Raw genomic sequence first — 26,060 nt, 5'->3', positions numbered from 1 at the left:
GGTGCTAGCCACTCGCTTGGACGCATCTCACCACCTAAACCGGGTGATTCGGGTGTCCTGGCGTGCCTACAGGCTCTGGCCCAGTGGGGAGACCCACGGGTACTGTCGCAAGGGGTCCTCATGGGCCAGGTGTTACTACGCAAGGTGGTCTCGACAGACACTTCCCCCCAGGGGTGGGGCACGCTTTGTGATGGCTACTCTATTTGGAGGTTATGGCACAGAGTGCCCGGCTTATCAATTACCTGGAGCTTCTGACAGTGTACTTGGCGCTCAGATCTGCTATCCAGGGGGGTGGAGGCTACACCCCTGGGTGGTCACCCAAATATGGGAAATAGACGTAGATCTTTACACATCGCGGAAAAACGTGCAGTGTCGTCTGTGTTTCTCCATGAGGGACCTGAGCGCTCTGTTGGGAATGGATGCTCTGGCACACCAGTGGACTCGGACCCTCCTTTACATATTCCCCTGAGGTGATTCAGTCCATGTTAGAGAAGGTGCGCCAGGAGGGCTTGTCATTGATTCTCGTGGCCCAGGTACCCTTGGTTTGCGAAGATCATTTGTCTGTTGGGCAGTGTCCCGTGGCGACTCCCGCTGCACAGGGACCTATTGTCCCATGCGTGTTGGACGGTTTGGCTCCCGAGGCCGGAGATGTTTCTCCAATGGTCCTGGCCCCTGAGAGATCCAATCTGATGGCTAGAGGTTTACCTCTGAATGTTATTGCCACTATTCAGTCAGTGAAGGAGCCCTCCCCGAGTGGATTGTACAGTGCATTTGGAAATGATTCAGACCCCTTGACTTTTTCCACATTTTGTTACGTTACAGCCTTATTCTAAATTGGATTAAATCATTTTTTCCCCTCATCAATCTACACACCTTTCCTATAGGCAGAAACTCAAACAGGAAGTCCCTGTGCTAAGGACTATTCAACGCTGATCTGACCAATCGGAATCCACGCTTCAAGATTGTTTTGATCATACGGACTGGGATATGTTCCGGGTAGCTTCAGAGAATAATATCGACGTATATACGGTGACTGAGTTTATCAGGAAGTGTGTAGGAGATGTTGTACCCACTCTGACTATTACAACCTACCCTAACCAGAAACCGTGGATAGATGGCAGCATTCGCGCAAAACTGAAAGCGTGAACCATCGCCTTTAACCATGGCAAGGTGACTGGGAATATGGCAGAATACAAACAGTGTAGTTATTCCCTCCGCAAGGCAATCAAACAGGCAAAATGTCAGTATAGGGCCAAAGTGGAGTGACAATCCAACGGCTCAGACACGAGACTTATGTGGCAGGGTCTACAGACAATCACGGACTACAAAAGGAAAACCAGCCACATCGCGGATATCAACGTCTTGCTTCCGGACAAGCTAAACACCTTCTTCGCCCGCTTTGAGGATAATACAGTGCCAGCGTCGCGACTCGCTCCCAAGGACTGTGGGCTGTCCTTCTCCGTGGCCGACGTGAGTAAGACATTTAAGCGTGTTAACCCTCGCAAGGCTGCCGGCCCAGATGGCATCCCTAGCCGCGTCCTCAGAGCATGCGCTGACCAGCTGGCTGGTGTGTTTACGGACATATTCAATCTCTCCCTATCCCAGTCTGCTGTCCCCACATGCTTCAAGATGGCCACAATTGTCCCTGTACCCAAGAAAGCAAAAGTAGCTGAACTAAATGACTATCGCCCCGTAGCAGTCACTTCTGCCACCCTAGACCCACTTCAATTTGCTTACCGCCCTGTTACAAGAGGGGGTCGCAGTTACGGAGCGGCTTCAGGATCACCAGTAAATATCCTTGTTTCACCATCTCTGCCTACTGCCTACTGTATATCCTGAACCGCACCTGGGTCACTCCTCACCCCAACCCTTGCACCTCCCCAATAGATCCACAGACGATGCAAGCGCCATCACACTGCACACTGCTCTATCCCATCTGGACAAGAGGAATACCTATGTAAGAATGCTGTTCATTGACTATAGCTCAGCATTCAACACCATAGTACCCTCGAAGCTCATCATTAAGCTCGAGGCCCTGGGTCTGAACCCCACCCTGTGCAACTGGGTCCTGGACTTCCTGACGGGCCACCCCCAGGTGGTGAAGGTAGGAAACAACACGTCCACTTCGCTGATCCTCAACACTGGGGCCCCACAAGGGTGTGGGCTCAACCCCTTCCTGTACTCCCTGTTCACCCATTACTGCGTGGCCAAGCACGCCTCCAACTCAATCATCAAGTTTGCAGACGACACAACAGTAGTAGGCTTGATTACCAACAAAGATCAGACAGCCTACAGGGAGGAGGGGAGGGCTCTGGGAGTGGGGTGACAGGAAAATAAGCTCTCACTCAACGTCAACAAAACAAAGGAGATGATCGTGGACTTCAGGAAACAGCAGAGTGAGCACCCCCGTATCCACATCGACGGGACTGCAGTGGAGAAGGTGGAAAGCTTCAAGTTCCTGTGAGTAGACATCACTGACAAACTGAAATGGTCCACCCACACAGACAACTGCGCCTCTTCAACCTCAGGAGGCTGAAAAAATTTGGCTTGGCACCTAAAACCCTCACAAACTTTTACAGATGCACAATTGAGAGCATCCTGTCGGGCTGTATCACCGCCTGGTACGGCAACTGCACCGTCCGCAACCACAGGGCTCTCCAGAGGGTGGTGCGGTCTGCTCGACGCATCACCGGGGGCAAACTACCAGCCCTCCAGGACACATACAGCACCCGATGTCACAGGAAGGCCAAAAAGATCATCAAGGACAACAACCACCCGAGCCACTGCCTGTTCACCCCGCTATCATCCAGAAGGCGAGGTCAGTACAGGTGCATCAAAGCTGGGACCGAGAGACTGAAAAACTGCTTCTATCTCAAGGCCATCAGACTGTTAAATAGCCTTCACTAGCACATTAGAGGCTGCTGCCTGTACACATAGATTGGAAATCACTGGCCACTTTAAGAAATGAAACACTAGTCAATTTAATAATGTTTACATATCTTGCATTACTCATCTCATATGTATATACTGTATTTAATACTATTCTACTGTATCTTCGTCTATGCCGCTCTGACATTGCTCGTCCATATATTTATTTATATATTCTTAATTCCATTGTTTTACTTAGATTTGTGTGTATTGGGTATATGTTGTGAAATTGTTAGATATTACTTGTTAGATGTACTGCACTGTCGGAGCTAGAAACACAAGCATTTCGCTACACCCGCAATAACATCTGCTAAACACGTGTATTTGACCAATAAAATTTGATTTGATTTGATTTAATGACAAAGCACCTTTGGCAGCGATTACAACAGCGGCATCCTGGGCATTGTTTAAAGGGTTTTCAATATGGGATATTTGTGCAGTGGTGAGTTGGGCATCACCACACACTTTTGTGAGGTTTTATTGCTTGGATGTCACTGCTCCCAGCGTGGCCCATAGTGTGCTGGCAGCTGGGATAGGACAGGGTCATTAGGCAGCGCGCAGGTGCGCAATACCCAGACTACCGCATCTTGCTTGTTGGAGGTCTGGGTGGTCTGTCATGGGCCGTTTAATTTGTTATCCATTGAGGCCGGCGTTTAGGCGGGGTGCTACATCCCATAGCGTTGTACCAAGAGTACCTTGTTTCCCTCCTTCAGGGAACAGTAGTTATAATCATAATGGTACGTTTCTTTTCATGATCAGCCCAACTAGAGCTACTCCCATAAGCTCTGCACTTCTCCCTTTATTCGTTTTGTAAAGCCACCATGTAGCTCAATTAAACTGAAAGGGGAACTTTTAATTAGGCAAGGAGCTGGGTGGTTATGGACCGGTGAAAGTGAATGAGGTGACATCTGTTTCTGCAGGGCCTGGAAGAGCTTTCAGAGATATTTAGCCTGGCATACTGTACACCCAGATCCAGAGCAGGACAAAACACACCAGAAACAAACACTGGGAATCAGCAGCAGGGGAAAAAGCACAACAGGAAATATGGATGGGCAATCTTAGTCTGATATTTAATTGTGTTTTGTTGCACTGGGTGCGGAAAACACACAGGATATAATTAAGTATTTATTGTTCTGTTAATTAGGGAGATTCAACTATTTAAATTAACTGAAATATGTATAGGTGTCAGGTTTATTTCTGTCTTTGTAAATTAGTTGTTTTTCAATCAAATTTCAATCAATCAATCAAAGTATTTATAAAGCCCTTTTTACATCAGCAGATGTCACAAAGTGCTTATACAGAAACCCAGCCTAAAACGCCAAAGAGCAAGCAATGCAGATGTAGTGTCTAGGAAAAACTCCCTAGAAAGGCAGGAATTTAGGAAGAAACCTAGAGAGGAACCAGGCGCTGAGCGGTGGCCAGTCCTCTTCTGGCTCTTCTGTGCCAGTTTTACAGACATGTACAGTGGGGAAAAAAAGTATTTAGTCAGCCACCAATTGTGCAAGTTCTCCCACTTAAAAAGATGAGAGAGGCCTGTAATTTTCATCATAGGTACACGTCAACTATGACAGAGAAATTGAGATTTTTTTTTCCAGAAAATCACATTGTAGGATTTTTTATGAATTTATTTGCAAATTATGGTGGAAAAAATAAGTATTTGGTCACCTACAAACAAGCAAGATTTCTGGCTCTCACAGACCTGTAACTTCTTCTTTAAGAGGCTCCTCTGTCCTCCACTCGTTAGCTGTATTAATGGCACCTGTTTGAACTTGTTATCAGTATAAAAGACACCTGTCCACAACCTCAAACAGTCACACTCCAAACTCCACGATGGCCAAGACCAAAGAGCTATCAAAGGACACCAGAAACAAAATTGTAGACCTGCACCAGGCTGGGAAGACTGAATCTGCAATAGGTAAGCAGCTTGGTTTGAAGAAATCAATTGTGGGAGCAATTATTAGGAAATGGAAGACATACAAGACCATTGATAATCTCCCTCGATCTGGGGCTCCACGCAAGATCTCACCCCGTGGGGTCAAAATGATCACAAGAACGGTGAGCAAAATTCCCAGAACCACACGGGGGGACCTAGTGAATGACCTGCAGAGAGCTGGGACCAAAGTAACAAAGCCTACCGTCAGTAAAACACTACGCCGCCAGGGACTCAAATCCTGCAGTGGAAGACGTGTCCCCCTGCTTAAGCCAGTACATGTCCAGGCCCATCTGAAGTTTGCTAGAGTGCATTTGGATGATCCAGAAGAGGATTGGGAGAATGTCATATGGTCAGATGAAACCAAAATATAACTTTTTGGTAAAAACTCAACTCGTCGTGTTTGGAGGACAAAGAATTCTGAGTTGCATCCAAAGAACACCATACCTACTGTGAAACATGGGGGTGGAAACATCATGCTTTGGGGCTGTTTTTCTGCAAAGGGACCAGGACGACTGATCCGTGTAGAGGAAAGAATGAATGGGGCCATGTATCGTGAGATTTTGAGTGAAAACCTCCTTCCATCAGCAAGGGCATTGAAGATGAAACGTGGCTGGGTCTTTCAGCATGACAATGATCCCAAACACACCGCCAGGGCAACGAAGGATTGGCTTCGTAAGAAGCATTTCAAGGTCCTGGAGTGGCCTAGCCAGTCTCCAGATCTCAACCCCATAGAAAATCTTTGGAGGGAGTTGAAAGTCCGTGTTGCCCAGCGACAGCCCCAAAACATCACTGCTCTAGAGGAGATCTGCATGGAGGAATGGGCCAAAATACCAGCAACAGTGTGTGAAAACCTTGTGAAGACTTACAGAAAACGTTTGACCTGTGTCATTACCAACAAAGGGTATATAACAAAGTATTGAGAAACTTTTGTTATTGACCAAATACTTATTTTCCACCATAATTTGCAAATAAATTCATTAAAAATCCTACAATGTGATTTTCTGGATTTTTTTTCCTCATTTTGTCTGTCATAGTTGACGTGTACCTATGATGAAAATTACAGGCCTCTCTCATCTTTTTAAGTGTGAGAACTTGCACAATTGGTGGCTGACTAAATACTTTTTCCCCCACTGTACATGGACATGAACTATTCAGGCCAGATTGTTCTTCAAGATGTTCAAACGTTCATAGATGACCAGCATGGTCAGATAATAATCACAGTGGTTACTGTATAGAGGGGGCAACAGGTCAGCATCTCAGGAGTAAATGTTAGTTGGCTTTTCATAGCCAAGGAGAGAGAGAGAGAGAGAGAGAGAGAGAGAGAGAGAGAGAAGGTCGTAACAGCCTGGCCATTGTTTTTAGGATATCGTTAGTTACGCTATTTTAACAAGCTTGTTTAGCAGCACAGGGTCTTGCTTATAATATGGTCAACAAATACTGGTTTTAAGCCAGGGAGTCTTTTTGAAGTTGAGTTAGCTTGAAAGAGGTAGCATGTAAATGAAGCTGAACAGACAGATAATAATGTGGCATGGAGAGGGCAGCACCTTCTCATGGATCTCCTGGGTGGACTGGGCATCACAGAAGGCCACAGTGGCCACGTCTTTCAGGATGGGCATCTCTATGGTGCAGTCACGCCCGTCCAGCAGGGCCACCAGGGGCCGAGGGTTCATGGGCCCATTCATGATGGGCGGCCGAATGCCTGCAGACAGAGAGAGAGGATGGGTAAAACTGTATTTGACATCATATTCTACTGGTATGGGTTGTGAATTTGACATTGTAGTGTGGGAAAATTGCAGTTGTGTTTATAAAGTGTAGATAAAGGGGAGGAGACGGGTTAAAGAAGGATTTTTAAGCCTTGAGACAATTGAGACATGGATTGTGTATGTGTGCCTAATGTTTGGTATACTCAGTGTACATACACAATTACATTTACTACTTTCCACCTACAATCCACCACAAATCCAGTTGTTAGCTGGTATGTTAATGAATCCCATGCTAGTAAAATAAATCAATAATGGGGTCTCATACTTGGGTTTTTTAATTATTTCCAGTTTTTAATAAGTCAATTTTGCATCCATGACTCTGGAAAGCAATTAAAAATGTCAAAGGCTATCTTTATGCACGATTTTTACAAGCCGCCAGAAGCAGACCCTTTCATACTGTGACTTCAAACCTTTCAAAATGTGTCACTAAATGAGAAATATACCCTGATGGTGCATTAATCAAATTAGCCATTCAAATTTCAGTGAAAGTGACAACTAAGCTATAAATGACATGGGGCGTAGAGAAAATGTTGCAGTTTTAAAGGCCCAGTGCAGTCAAAAATGTGATGTTCCTGTGTTTTATATACAACACCAGTCAAAAGTTTGGACACACCTACTCATTCAAGGGTTTTTCTTTATTTTTACTATTTTCTACATTGTAGAATAATAGTGAAGACATCAAAACTATGAAATAAGTTGCTTTGTTGGTGACACTGTCTGTGATTTATTTAGAATTCAAGGAACACTTAACCAGCATGGCTACCACAGCATTCTGCAGCGATACTCCATCCCATCCGGTTTGCGCTTAATGGGACTATCATTTGTTTTTCAATAGGACAATGACTCAACACACCTCCAGGCTGTGTAAGGGCTATTTGACCAAGTGTAAAGTATATTTGGATTTGTTTAACACTTTTTTGGTTACTACATGATTCCATATGTGTTATTTCATAGTTTTGATGTCTTCACTATTATTCTACAATGTAGAAAATAGTAAAAATAAAGAAAAACCCTGGAATGAGTAGGTGTGTCCAAACTTTTGACTGGTACTGTATATTTTCACACTATGAGGTTGGAATAATACTGTGAAATTGTGAACATGATGATAATGCCCTTTTAGTGAAAGAGCTGTTTGAAAAGACCTCCTGAAATTTCAGCCTGTTTTGGTGGGATGGAGTTTTGGCCTTTCATGGTGACATCACCATGCCAGTCCTGACTTGAATGGGAACTGCCATCTATGGATTATAATTATATGGTTGGTTGCGGCTGTGAATTTGCTAACCTCCCCTGTTATTATAATGGTGAGAGGTTAGCATGTCTTGGGGGTATGTTATTTGTGCATCTGTAACTTTCTCACTCATCAATATTAATGATTAATTCAGGACTATCCGTAATCATGGTAGTATCCACCTTAATGTAGAAGTCTTTAGAAACATACACTACATGACCAAAAGTATGTGGACACCTGCTCGTCGAACATCTAATTCCAAAATAATGGGCATTAATATGAAGTTTGTCCCCACTTTGCTGCTATAACAGCCTCCACTCTTATTATTATTAGGATATTTTACCCCTTTTTCTCCCCAATTGGTAGTTACAGTCCTGTCCCATCGCTGCAACTCCCGTATGGATCGGGAGAGGCGATGATCGAGAGCCATGCGTCCTCCGAAACACGACCCTGCCAAGCTGCACTGCTTCTTGACACACTGCTCGCTTAACCCGGAAGCCAGCCGCACCAATGTGTTGTAAGAAACACAGTACAACTGGTGACCGTGTCAGAGTGCATGCGCCCGGCCCGCCACAGGAGTCGCTAGAGCGTGATTGGACAAGGACATCACAGCCGGCCAAACCCTCACGACGCTGGGCCAATTGTGCGCCGTCTCATGGGTCTCCTGGTCGCGGCCGGCTGTGACAAAGCCCGGGTTCGAACCCGGGTCTGTAGTGATGCAGTGCCTTTGACCGCTGCGCCACTCGGAGGCCCAACAGCCTCCACTCTTCTGGGAAGGTTTTCCACTAGATGTTGGAACATTGCTGCAGGGACTTGCTTCCATTCAGCCACAATAGCATTAGTGAGGTTGGGCACAGATGTTGGGCGATTAGGCCTGGCTCGTAGTCGGCATTCCAATTCATCCCAAAGGTGTTCGATTGGGTTGTGCAGGCCAGTCAAGTTCTTCCACACCGATCTTGACAAACCATTTCTGTATGGACCTCGCTTTGTGCACGGGGGCATTGTCATGCTGAAACAGGAAAGGGCCTTCCCCAAACTGTTGCCACAAAGTTGGAAGCACAGAATTGTCTAGAATGTCATTGTATTATTAAGATTTCCCTTCACTGGAACTAAGGGGCCAAGCCCGAACCATGAAAAATGGTGGCGAGCTTTACACCACTCCAACCGACACTTGGAATTGCGCATGGTGATCTTAGGCTTGTGTATAGCTGCTCAGCCATGGAAACCCATTTCATGAAGCTCCCGACAAACAGTTCTTGTGCTGACGTTGCTTCCAAAGGCAGTTTGCAACTCAGTAGTGTGTGTTGCAACAAAGGACAGGTGATTTTTACACACTACGCGCTTCAGCACTCGCCGGTGCCGTTCTTTGAGCTTTTGTGGCCTACCACAGAAATTTGACCAACTGACCTGTTGAAAAGGTGGCATCCTACGATGGTGCCACGTTGAAAGTCACTGAGCTCTTCAGTGAGGTCATCCTACTGCCAATGTTTGTCTATGGAAATTGCATGGCTGTGTGCTCAAATGTTATACACCTGTCAGCAACGGGTGTAGCTGAAAGGGTGTCTACATACTTTTGTATATATAGTGTATTCTAGCTTAATTTACAATAAAAGTGACTCTAAAATGACACAACAGATAATTTACCATTCACTTCTATTGAGCACAAAATAATCTGAAACACAAACAAACCAACAAATGCATCCAACAAGTTTGTAGTCAAAGGTTGGATGTAATCATTGCGTGCTAGGAATATGGGACCAAATACTAAAACTTTTGACTACTTTAATACACATTAGTGAATTTGTACACAATACTTTTGGTACCCTAAAATGGGGGGGCAAATAGTTGTATAATTTCTAAACGGTTCATCCAATATGGATGAAAATACCCTGAAATTAAAGCTGACATTCTGCACTTTAACCTCATAGTCGTTGTATCGTTTCAAATCCAAAGTGCTGGAGTATAGAGCCAAAACCACACAAAATGTGTCACTCTCACAATACTTTTGGAGCTCACTGTATATCAATTTCAATCAATCAATTTTATTTTATATAGCCCTTCTTACATCAGCTAATATCTCGAAGTGCTGTACAGAAACCCAGCCTAAAACCCCAAACAGCTAGTAATGCAGGTGTAGAAGCACGGTGGCTAGGAAAAACTCCCTAGAAAGGCAAAACCTAGGAAGAAACCTAGAGAGGAACCAGGCTATGAGGGGTGGCCAGTCCTCTTCTGGCTGTGCCGGGTGGCGATTATAACAGAACCATGCCAAGATGTTCAAAAATGTTCATAAGTGACAAGCATGGTCAAATAATAATCAGGAATAAATCTCAGTTGGCTTTTCATAGCCGATCATTAAGAGTTTAAAACAGCAGGTCTGGGACAGGTAGGGGTTCCATAACCGCAGGCAGAACAGTTTAAACTGGAATAGCAGCAAGGCCAGGCGGACTGGGGACAGCAAGGAGTCACCACGGCCGGTAGTCCCGACGTATGGTCCTAGGGCTCAGGTCTCTCAGTTGGCTTTTCATAGCCGATCATTAAGAGTTGAAAACAGCAGGTCTGGGACAGGTAGGGGTTTCGTAGCCGCAGGCAGAACAGTTGAAACTGGAATAGCAGCAAGGCCAGGCGGACTGGGGACAGCAAGGTGTCATCATGCCCGGTAGTCCTGACGTATGGTCCTAGGGCTCAGGTTCTCAGAGAGAAAGAGAGAACGAGAGAATTAGAGAGAGCATACTTAAATTCACACAGGACACTGGATAAGACAGGAGAAGTACTCCAGGTATAACCAACTAACCCCAGCCCCCCGACACATAAACTACTGCAGCATAAATACTGGAGGCTGAGACAGGAGCGGTCCGGAGACACTGTGGCCCCATCCGAAGAAACCCCCGGACAGGGCCAAACAGGAAGGATATAACCCCACCCACTCCGCCAAAGCACAGCCCCCGCACCACTAGAGGGATATCCCCAACCACCAACTTACAATCCTGAGACAAGGCCGAGTATAGCCCACAGAGGTCTCCACCACAGCACAAACCAAGAGGGGGGCGCCAACCCAGACAGGAAGATCACGTCAGTAACTCAACCCACTCAAGTGACGCACCCCTCCCAGGGACGGCATGAAAGAGCACCAGCAAGCCAGTGACTCAGCCCCTGCAACAGGGTTAGAGGCAGAGAACCCCAGTGGAGAGGGGAACCGGCCTGGCAGAGACAGCAAGGGCTGTTCGTTGCTCCAGCCTTTCCGTTCACCTTCACACTCCTGGGCCAGACTACACTCAATCATATGACCTACTGAAGAGATAAGTCTTCAGTAAAGACTTAAAGGTTGAGACCGAGTCTGCGTCTCTCACATGGGTAGGCAGACTGTTCCATAAAAATGGAGATCTATAGGAGAAAGCCCTGCCTCCCGCTGTTTGCTTAGAAATTCTAGGGACAATTAGGAGGCCTGCGTCTTGTGACCGTAGCGTACGTATTGGTATGTACGGCAGGACCAACTCGGAAAGATAGGTAGGAGCAAGCCCATGTAACGCTTTATAGGTTAACAGTAAAACCTTGAAATCAGCCCTTGCCTTAACAGGAAGCCAGTGTAGGGAAGCTAGCACTGGAGTAATATGATCAAATTTCTTGGTTCTAGTCAGGATTCTAGCAGCCGTATTTAGCACTAACTGAAGTTTATTTAGTGCTTTATCCGGGTAGCCGGAAAATAGAGCATTGCAGTAGTCTAACCTAGAAGTAACAAATGCATGGATTAATTTTTCTGCATAATTTTTGGACAGAAAATTTCTGATTTTTGCAATGTTACGTAGATGGAAAAAAGCTGTCCTTGAAACAGTCTTGACATGTTCGTCAAAAGAGAGATCAGGGTCAAGAGTAACGCCTAGGTCCTTCACAGTTTTATTTGAGACGACTTTACAACCATCAAGATGAATTGTCAGATTTAACAGAAGATCTCTTTGTTTCTTGGGACCTAGAACAAGCATCTCTGTTTTGTCCGAGTTTAAAAGTAAAAAGTTTTCAGCCATCCACTTCCTTATGTCTGAAACACAGGCTCTGTATACTGTATATACTGTATACAGTATATATGAATTAAATTAAAATGCTGCCGGTTAAATGTCTGGCGCCACATTTTCATAACGGAAACCCTGGTCCGGTGCCATATATATATATATAAACCCTGGTCTGGTGCTATATATAGTGCCTTCGGAAAGTATTCAGACCCATTCACTTTTTCTACATTTTGTTACGTTACAGCCTTATTCTAAAATTGATACAAGTATATTTTTCCCTCATCAACCTACACTCAATACCCCATAATGCCTAAACCCAAACTGTTTTTTAGAAATGTTTGCAAATTTATAAAAAATTCAAAACAGAAATAACTTATTTACATAAGTATTCAGACCCTTTGCTATGAGACTCGAAATTGAGCTCAGGTGCATCCTGTTTCCATTGATCATCCTTGAGATGTTTCTACAACTTGATTGGAGTCCACCTTTGGTAAATTCATTTGAATAGACATGATTTGGAAAGGCACACACCTGTCTATATAAGGTCCTACAGTTGACAGTGCATGTCAGAACAGAAACCAAGCCATGAGGCCGAAGGAATTGTCCGTAGAGCACCGAGACAGGATTGTGTCGAGGCACAGATCTGGGGAAGGGTACCAAAACATTTTTGCAGCATTGAAGGTCCCCAAGAACACAGTGGCCTCCATCATTCTTAAATGGAAGAAGTTTGGAACCACCAAGACTCTTCCTAGAGCTGGCCGCCCGGCCAAACTGAGCGATCGGGGGAGAAGGGCCTTGGTCAGGGAGGTGGCAAAGAACCAATGGTCACTTTGACAGAGCGCCAGAGTCCTTCTGTGGAGATGGGAGAACCTTCCAGAAGGACAACCATCTCTGCAGCACTCCACCAATCAGGCCTTTATGGTAGGGTGGCCAGATGGAAGCCACTCCTCAGTAAAAGGGACATGACAGCCCGCTTGGAGTTTGCCAAAAGTCACCTAAAGGACTCTCAGACCATGAGAAACAAGATTCTCGGGTCTGATGAAACCAAGATTGAACTCTTTGGCCTGAATGCCAAGCGTCACGTCTGGAGGAAACCTGGGACCATCCCTACGGTGAAGCATGGTGGTGGCAGCATCATGCTGTGGGGATGTTTTTCAGCGGCAGGGACTGGGAGACTAGTCAGGATCAAGGGAAAGATGAACAGAGCAAAGTACAAAGTGATCCTTGATGCTTCAGAGGCTCAGGACCTCAGACCAAGGTGAAGGTTCACCTTCCAAAAGGACAACAACCCTAAGCACACAGCCAAGACAACGCAAGAGTGGCTTCGGAACATTCTCTGAATGTCATTGAGTGGCCCAGCCAGAGAGTGGACTTGAACCCGATCGAACATCTTTGGAGAGACCTGAAAATAGCTGTGTAGCAACGCTCCCCATCCAATCTGACAGAGCTTGAGAGGATCTGCAGAGAAGAATGGGAGAAACTCCGCAAATACAGGTGTGCCAAGCTTGTAGTGTCATACCCAAGAAGACTCAAGGCTGTAATCACTGCCAAAAGTGCTTTTACAAAGTACTGAGTAAAGGGTCTGAATACTTATGTATATGTTATTTTTCCATTTTTTATACATTTGCAAAAATTTAAAAGAATTTTTTTTTGCTTTGTCATTATGGGGTATTGTGTGTAGATTGATAAGGGGAGAAAAAAACTATTTAATCCATTTTAGAATAAGGCTGTAATGTAACAAAGTGTGGAAAAAGTCAAGGAGTGTGAATATTTTCCGAATGCACTGCATATGGTGCCGGACCAGGGTTTCCGTTATGAAAATGTGGTGCCGGACATTTTTATTTTATTTTATTTAACCTGGTAAGGCAGTTGAGAACAAGTTCTCATTTACAACTGCGACCTGGCCAAGATAAAGCATAGCAGTGCGATAAAAACAACAGCAACACAGAGTTACATAAGATCCAAGATGGTGTAGCAGTGCGGTCGTGTTTTTTTTCTGTGTCCTAGTGTAAATAGCCAGTTTCTTATTTTTTTGTCTATTTTGTATATATTTCTCAATTTTACTTTTCATTCTTTAACTAAATATACTTTCCTGCAACCCGCCTCACCCAACGTGGAAAGGATTCTGTTATTTCTTTATAACTTTCATCAAGAACCTTAAGCTGAAACTAGTCTAGCTGTAACTGAATGGCTACTTGCTATTAGCCACCGTTAGCGTCTTCACCATTGTCCGTGGCCTACACTATCCACCAGCCAGCTCTAGCTCTAGCCTGGACAATTTGTCGGCCAGTCTGCACAGCGTGCTATTGACCCAGAGCATATCGGACTTTCTGCCGGAATCACTGGACCCTAGTGCCGGATCATCGCAACCAGCTAGCTGCAACCTGTTGTTGGCTAATTACCATTGCCTCATAGCAAGCACCAGTTAGCCTTGAGCTAGCCTCAGGCCCATCTCCCGGCTATCTACCGGACGGGACCTCCTAGTGTTGACACTGAGCCCCGCCGATCCAACACGACTGGTTTGCCGCCAAAATCATCTGATGTGGTTTCAACAGGCTTCCCGTTGCGACGACCACGAAGATCCATCTGCTAGCCCCGGCCCACTAGCACACGCAAACTACAACTGTGCTTCCTGCTAGCTGTGCTGAAGCACCAATTTGAACTGCTCTCGGACTCACATATTGCTGTTCACTGGACCTTATGATCACTCAGCTGCACAGCTGATGCCTGCTGGACTGTTCCTTTACACGGTACCCTGTCCTGTTTGTTCTGTTTAGCCTCAGCCCAAACTTTATCGCTATTACCAGTTGTTGTCTTAGCTCTCTCTAATAACACCTGTGATTGCTTTATGCCTCTCTCCCATGTCAATATACCTTGCCTATTGCTGTTTGGGTTAGTTCTTATTATACAATTTCACTGTAGAACACCAAGTACCTCTCAAACTGCCTCAAATAGTTCCTTTGTTCCACCCCCCATACACGCCGAGACCGGCTCAATCGGTGCCTCCAGTGATGCTATCTCTTTCATTGTTACCCAACGCTTAGGTTTACCTCAACTGTACTCATATCCTTCCATATCCTTTTCTGTACATAATGCCCTGAATCTTTTCTACAACACCCGGAAATCTGCCCCTTTATTCTCTGTACCCAACGCACTAGAAGACCAGTTCTTATAGCCTTTAGTCATATCCTTATTCTACTCCTCCTCTGTTCCTCTGGTGATGTAGAGGCTAACCCAGGCCCTGCAGCCCCCAGTATCACTCCTACTCCCCAGGAGCTATCATTTGTTGACTTCTGTAACCGTAAAAGCCTTGGTTTTCTGCACGTAAATATCAGAAGCCTCCTTTCTAAGTTTGAGTTATTCACTGCGTTAGCACACTCCGCCAACCCTGATGTTCTAGCAGTGTCTGAATCCTGGCTTAGGAAGGCCACCAAAAATTCTGAAATTTCCATCCCCAACAATAACATTTTCCGTCTAGATAGAACTGCCAAAGTGGGTGGAGTTGCAATCTACTGTAGAGATAGCCTGCAGAGCTCTATCATACTATCCAGGTCTGTGCCCAAACAGTTTGAGCTTCTACTTCTAAAAATCCACCTTTCCAGAAATAAGTCTCTCACTGTTGCCGCTTGCTACAGACCCCCCTCAGCCCCCAGCTGTGCCCTGGACACCATATGTGAATTGATTGCCCCCCATTTATCCTCAGAGTTCGTACTGCTTGGTGACCTAAATTGGGATATGCTTAACACCCCGGCCATCCTACAATCCGAACTAGATGCCCTCAATCTCACACAAATTATCAAGAAACCTACCAGGTACAACCCTAAATCCATTAACATGGGTACCCTCATAGATATCATCCTGACTAACTTACCCTCTAAATACACCTCCGCTGTCTTCAACCAGGATCTCAGCGATCACTGCCTTATTGCCTGCGTCCGTAACGGGTCCGCGGTCAAACGACCACCCCTCATCACTGTCAAACGTTCCCTAAAACACTTCAGCGAGCAGGCCTTCCTAATTGTCATGGCCCAGGTATCCTGGATGGATATAGATCTCATTTCATCAGTAGAGGATGCCTGGTTGTTCTTTAAAAGTAATTTCCTCTCAATCTTAAATAAACATGCCCCATTAAAAAAATACAGAACTAAGAACAGATATAGCCCCTGGTTCTCCTCAGACTTGACTGCCTTGACCAGCACAAAAACATCCTGTGGCGTACTGCATTAGCATCAAATAGCCCCCGCGATATGCAACTTTTCAGGGAAGTTAGGAACCAATATACACAAGCAGTTAGGAAAGCAAAGGCTAACATTTTCAAACAGAAATTTGCATCCTGTAGCACTAACTCCAAAAAGTTTTGGGACACTGTAAAGTCCATGGAGAATAAGAGCACTTCCTCCCAGCTGCCCACTGCACTGAGGCTAGGAAACACTATCACCACCGATAAATCTACAATAATCGAGAATTTCAACAAGCATTTTGCTACGGCTGGCCATGCTTTCCACCTGGCTACCACTACCCCGGCCACCAGCTCTGCACCCTCAGCTGGAACTTGCCCATGCCCCCCCTGCATCTCCTTCACACAAATCCAGACAGCTGATGTTCTGAAAGAGCTGCAAAATCTGGACCCCTACAAATCATCTGGGCTAGACAATCTGGACCCTTTCTTTCTAAAACTAGCCGCCGAAATTGTCGTAACCCCTATTACTAGCCTGTTCAACCTCTCTTTCGTAACGTCTGAGATCCCCAGAGATTGGAAAGCTGCCGCGGTCATCCCCCTCTTCAAAGGGGGTGACACTCAAGATCCAAACTGTTACAGACCTATATCCATCCTGCCCTGCCTTTCGAAAATTTTTGAAAGCCAAGTTAACAAACAGATCACCGACCATTTCGAATCCCACCGTACCTTCTCCGCTATGCAATCCGGTTTCTGAGCTGGTCATGGGTGCACTTCAGCCACGCTCAAGGTCCTAAACGATATGATAACCGCGATCGATAATAGACAGTACTGTGCAGCCGTCTTCATCGACCTGGCCAAGGCTTTGGACTCTGTCAACCACCGCATTCTTATTGGCAGACTAAATAGCCTTGGTTTCTCAAATGACTGCCTCGCCTGGTTCACCAACTACTTCTCAGATAGAGTTCAATGTGTCAAATCAGAGGGCCTGTTGTCTGGACCTATGGCAGTCTCTATGGGGGTGCCACAGGGTTCAATTCTTGGGCCGACTCTTTTCTCCGTGTATATCAATGATGTCGCTCTTGCTGCTGGTGACTCTCAGATCCACCTCTACGCAGACGACACCATTTTGTATACATCTGGCCCTTCATTGGACATTGTGTTAACAAACCTCCAAACGAGCTTCAATGTCATTCAACACTCATTCAGTAGCCTCCAACTGCTCTTAAACACTAGTAAAACTAAATGCATGCTCTTCAATCGAACGCTGCTGGCACCCGCCCACCCGACTAGAATCACTACTCTCGACGGGTCTGACCTAGAGTATGTGGACAACTACAAATACCTAGGTGTCTGGTTAGACTGTAAACTCTCCTTCCAGACTCACATTAAGAATCTCCAATCCAAAGTTAAATCTAGAATCGGTTTCCTATTTCGCAACTAAGCCACCTTCACTCATGCTGCCAAACATGCCCTCGTAAAACTGACTATCCTACCGATCCTTGACTTCGGCGATGTCATTTACAAAATAGCCTCCAACACTCTACTCAGCAAATTGGATGTAGTCTATCACAGTGCCATCCGTTTTGTCTCCTAAGCCCCATATACTACCCACCACTGTGACCTGTACGCTCTTGTTGGCTGGTCCTCACTACATATTAGTCGCCAAACCCACTGGCTCCAGGCCATCTATAAATCACTGCTAGGCAAATCCCTGCCTTATCTTAGCTCATTGGTCACCATAGCAACACCCACCCGTAGTATGCGCTCCAGCAGGTATATCTCACTGGTCATCCCCAAAGCCAACACCTCCTTTGGCCGCCATTCCTTCCAGTTCTCTGCTGCCAATGACTGGAACAAATTGCAAAAATCTCTGAAGCTGGAGACACTTATCTCCCTCACTAACTTTAAGCATCAGTTGTCAGAGAACCTTACCGATCACTGCACCTGTACACAGCCCATCTGAAATTAGCCCGCCCAACTACCTCATCCCTATATTTTTATTTATTTTGCTCATTTGCACCCCGGTATCTCTATTTGCACATCATCTCTTGCACATCTATCATTCCAGTGTTAATACTAATTGTAATTATTTTGCACTATAGCCTATTTATTGCCTTACCTCCATATCTTGCTACATTTGCACACACTGTATGTATATATTTTCTGTTGTATTTTTGACTTTATGTTTTTTACCCCATATGTAACTCTGTGTTGTTTTTTATTGCACTACTTTGCTTTATCTTGGCCAGGTCGCAGTTGTAAATGAGAACCTGTTCTCAACTGGCTTACCTGGTTAAATAAAGGTGAAATAAAATAAATAAATAAATAAATAAAGGTGAAATAAAAAATAAATAAAAAAAAACATATGGAATAAACAAAACGTACAGTCAATAACACAAAATAACATCTATATACAGTGTGTGCAAATGTAGTAAGTTATGGAGGTAAGGCAATAAATAGGCCATAGTGCAAAATAATTACAATTTAGTATTAACACTGGAGTGATAGATGTGCAGAAGACGATGTGCAAATAGAGATACTGGGGTGCAAATGAGCAAAATAAATAACAATGTAAATAACAATATGGGGATGGGTGGGCTAATTACAGATGGGCTGTGTACAGGTGCAGTGATCGGTAAGCTGCTCTGACAACTGATGCTTAAAGTTAGTGTGGGAGATAAGTGTCTCCAGCTTCAGAGATTTTTGCAGTTCGTTCCAGTCAATTGCAGGAGAGAACTGGAAGGAATGGCGACCAAAGGAGGTGTTGGCTTTGGGGATGACCAGTGATATATAACTGCTGGAACGCATACTATGGGTGGGTGTTGCTATGGTGACCAATGATCTAAGATAAGGCGGGGATTTGCCTAGAAGTTATTTATAGATGACCTGGAGCCAGTGGGTTTGTAGACGAATATGTAGTGAGGGCCAGCCAACGAGAGCGTACAGGTCACAATGGTGGGTAGTATATGGGGCTTTGGTGACAAAACGGATGGCACTGTGATTGACTACATCCAATTTGCTGAGTAGAGTGTTGGAAGCTATTTTGTAAATGACATCGCCGAAGTCAAGGATCGGTAGGATAGTCAGTTTTACGAGGGCTTGTTGAGAAATTTACTGGATCCATATGCATTGGGAGCGTAACCTGATTAGGGCGTCCACCCACGGTGCTCAGAATGACAGAAATCACATTTATATTATGGTAATTCATCTTAACAGAACATGCAAGTCGAGGATGCAACGAAAGGCTTCTTACCAAATTCCGATGCGCACTGAAGATATTAGAATAACTGTCCTCATTTGGTTTTCCTCAGCCAACAAGACGAGTAATGAACAGCAAAATCACTAGCCTATGTCAATCTACTATCCCCCATAATAAAAAAGTTGACCCATTCTATTGGTCAGCTTGTCGAGAAAGAAATAACCTATTCCAAAGAAACTCTGGGACAGTTGTGGCACAATAGATCCCAAATTCATACAACCAGTAGGCTAGGCCTAGGCTTTATAAAAAAAAGGTAAAAAGCAATGAGTCTGATGCAATAGATCAGAATGTTTAACTTAAAATGTTGATCAACTATGAGTTCTTCACATTATAAGCACAGCAATGCGCACAAGGCCGTAGGCTATGCGCAAATGTTAGTTTTATAATACAATTAGCGGAAAACACTGTTGTCAAAGTGACAGAGATGAAAATATCCATTTGAATTTTAGAAAGAGGGGAAATCTAAAGATGCAACAACTATGGGTTGCTAATATGACTGGGATTGTGCTTTTGGCTACTAGACAATGAAAGAAAGTTGAAAACCAATTGAACGGGAGTTTCAATGGCATATGGAAGTCTTTATCAAATACAGTGGGGGAAAAAAGTATTTAGTCAGCCACCAATTGTGCAAGTTCTCCCACTTAAAAAGATGAGAGAGGCCTGTAATTTTCATCATAGGTACACGTCAACTATGACAGACAAAATGAGGAAGAAAAATCCAGAAAATCACATTGTAGGATTTTTTATGAATTTATTTGCAAATTATGGTGGAAAATAAGTATTTGGTCAATAACAAAAGTTTCTCAATACTTTGTTATATACCCTTTGTTGGCAATGACACAGGTCAAACGTTTTCTGTAAGTCTTCACAAGGTTTTCACAAACTGTTGCTGGTATTTTGGCCCATTCCTCCATGCAGATCTCCTCTAGAGCAGTGATGTTTTGGGGCTGTCGCTGGGCAACACGGACTTTCAACTCCCTCCAAAGATTTTCTATGGGGTTGAGATCTGGAGACTGGCTAGGCCACTCCAGGACCTTGAAATGCTTGTGTTTGGGATCATTGTCATGCTGAAAGACCCAGCCACGTTTCATCTTCAATGCCCTTGCTGATGGAAGGAGGTTTTCACTCAAAATCTCACGATACATGCCCCCATTCATTCTTTCCTTTACACGGATCAGTCGTCCTGGTCCCTTTGCAGAAAAACAGCCCCAAAGCATGATGTTTCCACCCCATGCTTCACAGTAGGTATGGTGTTCTTTGGATGCAACTCAGCATTCTTTGTCCTCCAAATACGACGAGTTGAGTTTTTACCAAAAAGTTATATTTTGGTTTCATCTGACCATATGACATTCTCCCAATCCTCTTCTGGATCATACAAATGCATTCTAGCAAACTTCAGACGGGCCTGGACATGTGCTGGCTTAAGCAGGGGGACACGTCTTGCACTGCAGGATTTGAGTCCCTGGCGGCGTAGTGTGTTACTGATGGTAGGCTTTGTTAATTTGGTCACAGCTCTCTGCAGGTCATTCACTAGGTCCCCCCGTGTGTTTCTGGGATTATTGCTCACCGTTCTTGTGATCATTTTGACCCCACGGGGTGAGATCTTGAGTGGAGCTCCAGATCGAGGGAGATTATCAGTGGTCTTGTATGTCTTCCATTTCCTAATAATTGCTCCCACAGTTGATTTCTTCAAACCAAGCTGCTTACCTATTGCAGATTCAGTCTTCCCAGCCTGGTGCAGGTCTACAATTTTGTTTCTGGTGTCCTTTGACTGCTCTTTGGTCTTGGCCATAGTGGAGTTTGGAGTGTGACTGTTTGAGGTTGTGGACAGGTGTCTTTTATACTGATAACAAGTTCAAACAGGTGCCATTAATACAGGTAACGAGTGGAGGACAGAGGAGCCTCTTAAAGAAGAAGTTACAGGTCTGTGAGAGCCAGAAATCTTGCTTGTTTCTAGGTGACCAAATATTTATTTTCCACCATAATTTGCAAATAAATTCTTAAAAAATCCTACAATGTGATTTTCTGGATTTTTTTTCTCAATTTGTCTGTCATAGTTGACGTGTACCTATGATGAAAATTACAGGCCTCTCTCATCTTTTTAAGTGGGAGAACTTGCACAATTGGTGGCTGACTAAATACTTTTTTTCCCCCACTGTACTACCCACCATTGTGACCTGTATGCTCTCGTTGGCTGGCCCTCACTACATATTCGTCGACAAACCCACTGGCTCCAGGTCATTTATAAATAACTTCTAGGCAAATCCCCGCCTTATCTTAGATCATTGGTCACCATAGAAACACCCTCTCTCATCTTTTTAAGTGGGAGAGCTTGCACAATTGGTGGCTGACTAAATACATTTTTTTCCCCACTGTATGCCACACCTGTCAGGTGGATGGATTATCTTGGCAAAGGAGAAGTGCTCACTAACAGGGATGTACAACATTTAAGAGAAATACGTTTTTTGCGCATATGGAACATTTCTGGGATATTATTTTTCAGCTCATGAAACATGGGACCAACACTTTCCCTGTTGCATTTATATTTTTGTTCAGTATACAGTAGATGCATGCAACGCGTTACAATAAAAAAATAAAAAATAAGTCTCAAGCTAATTTACCGCAATTCTACATATTTTATAATGAATGTTTTTTTGGGGGGCCCTAAGTGACCGCTTTTGTTGCTTATGCCTGGAATTATTGTGAGCACATCAAATGGGAGAATTAGTGAGAATGGAAAAGATCCCTATCAGTTGTCTTATCACGTCTACCACATTTTACTGATACATTAAGACCCAGTTCTTACCGGAAGGAAATATCTGTCATTCCAGTGGAGGATCTGACCTTGTGAGAACCAGTAAAAATGACCCTTAGGTCCAGTATTCTAAAAAGTGTCTCTCTTGTGGCCTGATGGTTGCCCCTCCTCAGCCTGCTCCTGTGAACCCTCATCTACGTTCATACAGTCAAAACTACAGTACTTCCTGAAAATGAGGTCAGCACCGCAGAAAGCCGGAATTGTGTTCTACAAGGATACAAGGACGACTGTATTATCACGCTCTCCATAGCCGATGTGAGCAAGACCTTTAAACAGCTCAACATTCACAAGGCCGCGGGGCCAGATGGATTACCAGGACATGTACTCAGAGCATGCGCAGACCAACTGGCAAGTGTCTTCACTGACATTTTCAAAATGTCCCTGACTGAGTCTGTAATACCTACATGTTTCAAGCAAACTACCATAGTCCCTGTGCCCAAGAAAGTGAATGACTACCGCCCCGTATCACTCATGTCGGTAGCCATGAAGTGCTTTGAAAGGCTGGTCATGGCTCACATCAACACCATCATCCCGGAAACCCTAGACACACTTTGCATACCGCCCCAACAGATTCACAGATGACGCAATCTCAATTGCACTCCAAACTGCCCTTTCCCACCTGGACAAAAGGAACACCTATGTGAGAATGCTGTTCATTGACTACAGCTCAGCGTTCAACACCATAGTGCCCATAAAGCTCATCACTAAGCTAAGGACCCTGGGACTAAACACCTCCCTCTGCAACTGGATCCTGGACTTCCTGACAGGCCGCCCCCAGGTGGTAAGGGTAGGCAACAAAACATCTGCCACGCTGATCCCGAACACGGGGGCCCCTCAAGGGTGCTTGCTTAGTCCCCTCCTGTACTCCCTGTTCACCCACAACTGCGTGGCCAAGCACTACTCCAACACCATTATTGAGTTTGCTGACGACACAACAGTGCTAGGCCTCAACGTGAGCAAGACAAAGGAGCTGATCGTGGACTACAGGAAAAGGAGGGCCGAACACGACCCCATTCACATCGACGGGGCTGTAGTGGAGCGGTCGAGAGTTTCAAGTTCCTTGGTGTCCACATCACCAACAAACGATCATGGTCCAAACACACCAAGACCGTCGTGAAGAGGGCATGACAACGCCTTCTCCCCCTCAGGAGACTGAAAAGATTTGGCATGGATCCCAAGATCCTCAAAAAGTTATACAGCTGCACCATCGAGAGCATCCTGACATGTTGCATCACCACCTGGTATGGCAACTGCTTGGCATCCGACTGTAAGGCACTACAGAGGGTAGTGTGTAGGCCTAGTATATCACTGGGGCCAAGCTTCCCGCCATCCAGGACCTATATACTAGGCGGTGTCAGAGGAAGGCCCTTAAAATTGTCAAAGACTCCAGTCACCCAAGTCATGAACTGTTCTCTCTGCTACCACACGGCAAGCGTTACCGGAGCGCCAAGTCTAGGACCAAAAGGCTCCTTAACAGCTTCTACCCCCAAACCATAAGACTGCTGAACAATTAATAAAATGGCCACCTGGACTATTTACATTGACATTGACATTTGATTTGATCAGATCTGTCCTCTACTATGCAAATATGGAATGCTTCAAACATAGGTCTATTTACTTTATTTCCCCAGTTTTTTAAGATGCCCTCATATACATTCTTTTTCAATACAGCACAATAAACCCATATTTGCATTAATATGAAAGGTAGCATTGTAACTGTAACCACCATAAGGAAGGAAAAGAAACGGTGCACCTGTGAGCACCGTTTCTGGCTATGTGATTTATGATCATAGCCAATCTGGCATGAACAAACATGGCGTGACTGTCTCTACCCACTGTTCTGTTCCCACAGGAGATCTCCCTCCTAGACGAGCCAGGGGAGTATAGACACACCCCTCTCTTCTCCTTCAGCTCCCTCCCTCATTCTCTCCCTACCTCATCCCGCCACCAGCACACACACATGCAGGCAGACACATGCATGCTCACCGAGAGACACATACACCGATACATACACTCAGTTACGCCCACACACACGCCCACTGTCACACACACACAAACGCACACACACAAACACACAAACACAAAATCACACAGGCAAACAGAATCACAAAGATCACTAAGCCACGTCTGGTTTGTCTGCGTTTAGATCACAACTGGACTGATCAGCCACAGGGTGTTATTCACTACAAACATGAAAATGAGGATGAAGGTATATGCCTAGCTCGATTAGTGGAGAGTTTTATCAGCCATTTGTGTTTTAGATCAATGAAAATACAAAGACTATTAGCTAAGCCAACATGCATATTTACATGTGTTCAAAGATTATAAAAATACAAAGAAATTAACAAACAATGAATGTTTTATCACCAATATCCATGGCATTCCATGGCAATACTGATATGTGATATTTGTATGGGGGTAATTCTGCCAATTTGAGCACCCCAGGGGTGAATTGGTATCTGTGTCAATTAGCCTGCTTTTAATAACAAGATAAGACACGATCCATTGATCACAGAACTGAAGAACCCTACAAGCCCAGACATGAATAATCATAGAAAAATATCAAACAACAAACAAGACCTCCATTGTAGAAAATATGCTGCTATTGTGAATACAATATATATAAATCCAAGTAACAGACACCAGTATAAAGACATGGAAGTATTCACAATATAAGCATGAGTAAGAAGGACCTACAAAGCTGTTTTCTGTCCTTCCTGAATCTGAAGTATTCCCATAATAGACTGTTCTAGAATCAATATTTCCTTCTTCCCTGAAAGGAAAATTAGGAAGCAAGTCTCAACTGCACAATGAACGGGAAGGCCGTTTAGGAAATATCTGCTGTGTGTGTGTCTCCTTGCCAGCCCTCACATTTTTTGAGGGAAAAAGTATTTCTGTCCTTCACACTTACAGGAGGCTATAGGCTAATCATTCCATGCATCAACAGAAACATATTCAGAGTGAAAAGCATGCTATTACAGCATTGAAAGTTGCTGAATGGTAGAGATGAAAGATCATGGAGAGAGAGACACAGAGAGAGAGAGAGAGCGAGAGAGAGAGAGAGAGAGAGAGAGAGAGAGAGAGAGAGAGAGAGAGAGAGAGAGAGAGAGAGAGAGAGAGAGAGAAAAGGAAGAGGGGGAAGGGAAGGAAGAATACTGTACCGTACACTGAACACACAAATCTGTGTACACACCACACAGCGCAATCACAGTTAACATGTGGTCCAATGCACCAAAGGAAAGGTAAATGTTTACCTAAAGGCAAGCCTTTGTTCAGAAAATGCGAGCTTCCCATCTTTTTTCCCAAAAAAGAATATTCACTTCAGGAAGACATTCATAAAAATCCACAGCATATGGCGGCTACTTCAATTTCCTTATTCCTTTTTCACTGCCCCTCAGTGACAAGCATTCCCTTTTGCTCCTTCACTCTCCCTCCCGCTCTCACTTTCTATTTCGACTATCTCTCTCTGTCACACAAGCATGCACACACAGAATGCAAGTGTCACTGCATTTATGGGAGTGGAGAGAGAGAGAGAGAGAGAGAGAGAGAGAGAGAGAGAGAGAGAGAGAGAGAGAGAGAGAGAGAGAGAGAGAGAGAGAGAGAGAGAGAGAGAGAGAGAGAGAGAGAGAGAGAGAGAGAGAGAGAGAGAGAGAGAGAGAGAGAGAGAGAGAGAGAGAGAGAGAGAGAGAGAGAGAGAGAGAGAGAAGGGCGCAAGTGTGAGGTGGCTGAAAGAAAATAAGAGGAATGGGGTGGAGCTATGGCCAAACAAAATGTATATTTTCTTTCCTGAAAGACACTCTCCACAGGGTCGGTAAAAAGCGGATGTCTTCGGTTTTCAGGGATACAGTTCTTTCGACCTAACTTCCGTTTCCCCTGAAAAACAGATGAGGAGACTCCACTCAGACGTTTTTTACGCATGCTAGGTTAGGTTACCTGAAGAATACAAAATG

At 44.7% G+C, this 26,060-nt stretch overlaps 1 protein-coding gene across 1 annotated transcript in view; it reads right to left on the bottom strand.

The window, feature by feature from the left end:
- The window catches only part of LOC311107946 (C-terminal-binding protein 1-like), a 65,764-nt gene extending 40,205 nt beyond the window's left edge, over positions 1-25,559 (bottom strand). Inside the window, exons 1-2 of the mRNA XM_084150569.1 lie at positions 25,365-25,559; positions 6,406-6,560 (exon numbers count right to left, since the gene is read on the bottom strand). Of these exons, the coding sequence (XP_084006695.1) occupies positions 6,406-6,560; positions 25,365-25,404 (195 nt within the window). The 5' untranslated portion in view covers positions 25,405-25,559. The remainder of the gene's footprint in view (positions 1-6,405; positions 6,561-25,364) is intronic.
- Between the last annotated feature and the right edge of the window lie 501 nt (positions 25,560-26,060).

The sequence above is a fragment of the Coregonus lavaretus genome (assembly GCF_964263955.1).
Source record: "Coregonus lavaretus genome assembly, chromosome: 32".
Lineage (NCBI taxonomy): Eukaryota > Metazoa > Chordata > Actinopteri > Salmoniformes > Salmonidae > Coregonus > Coregonus lavaretus.
Note: the sequence above shows the minus strand (reverse complement) of the source record. Positions and strands in the feature narration are given on the sequence as shown.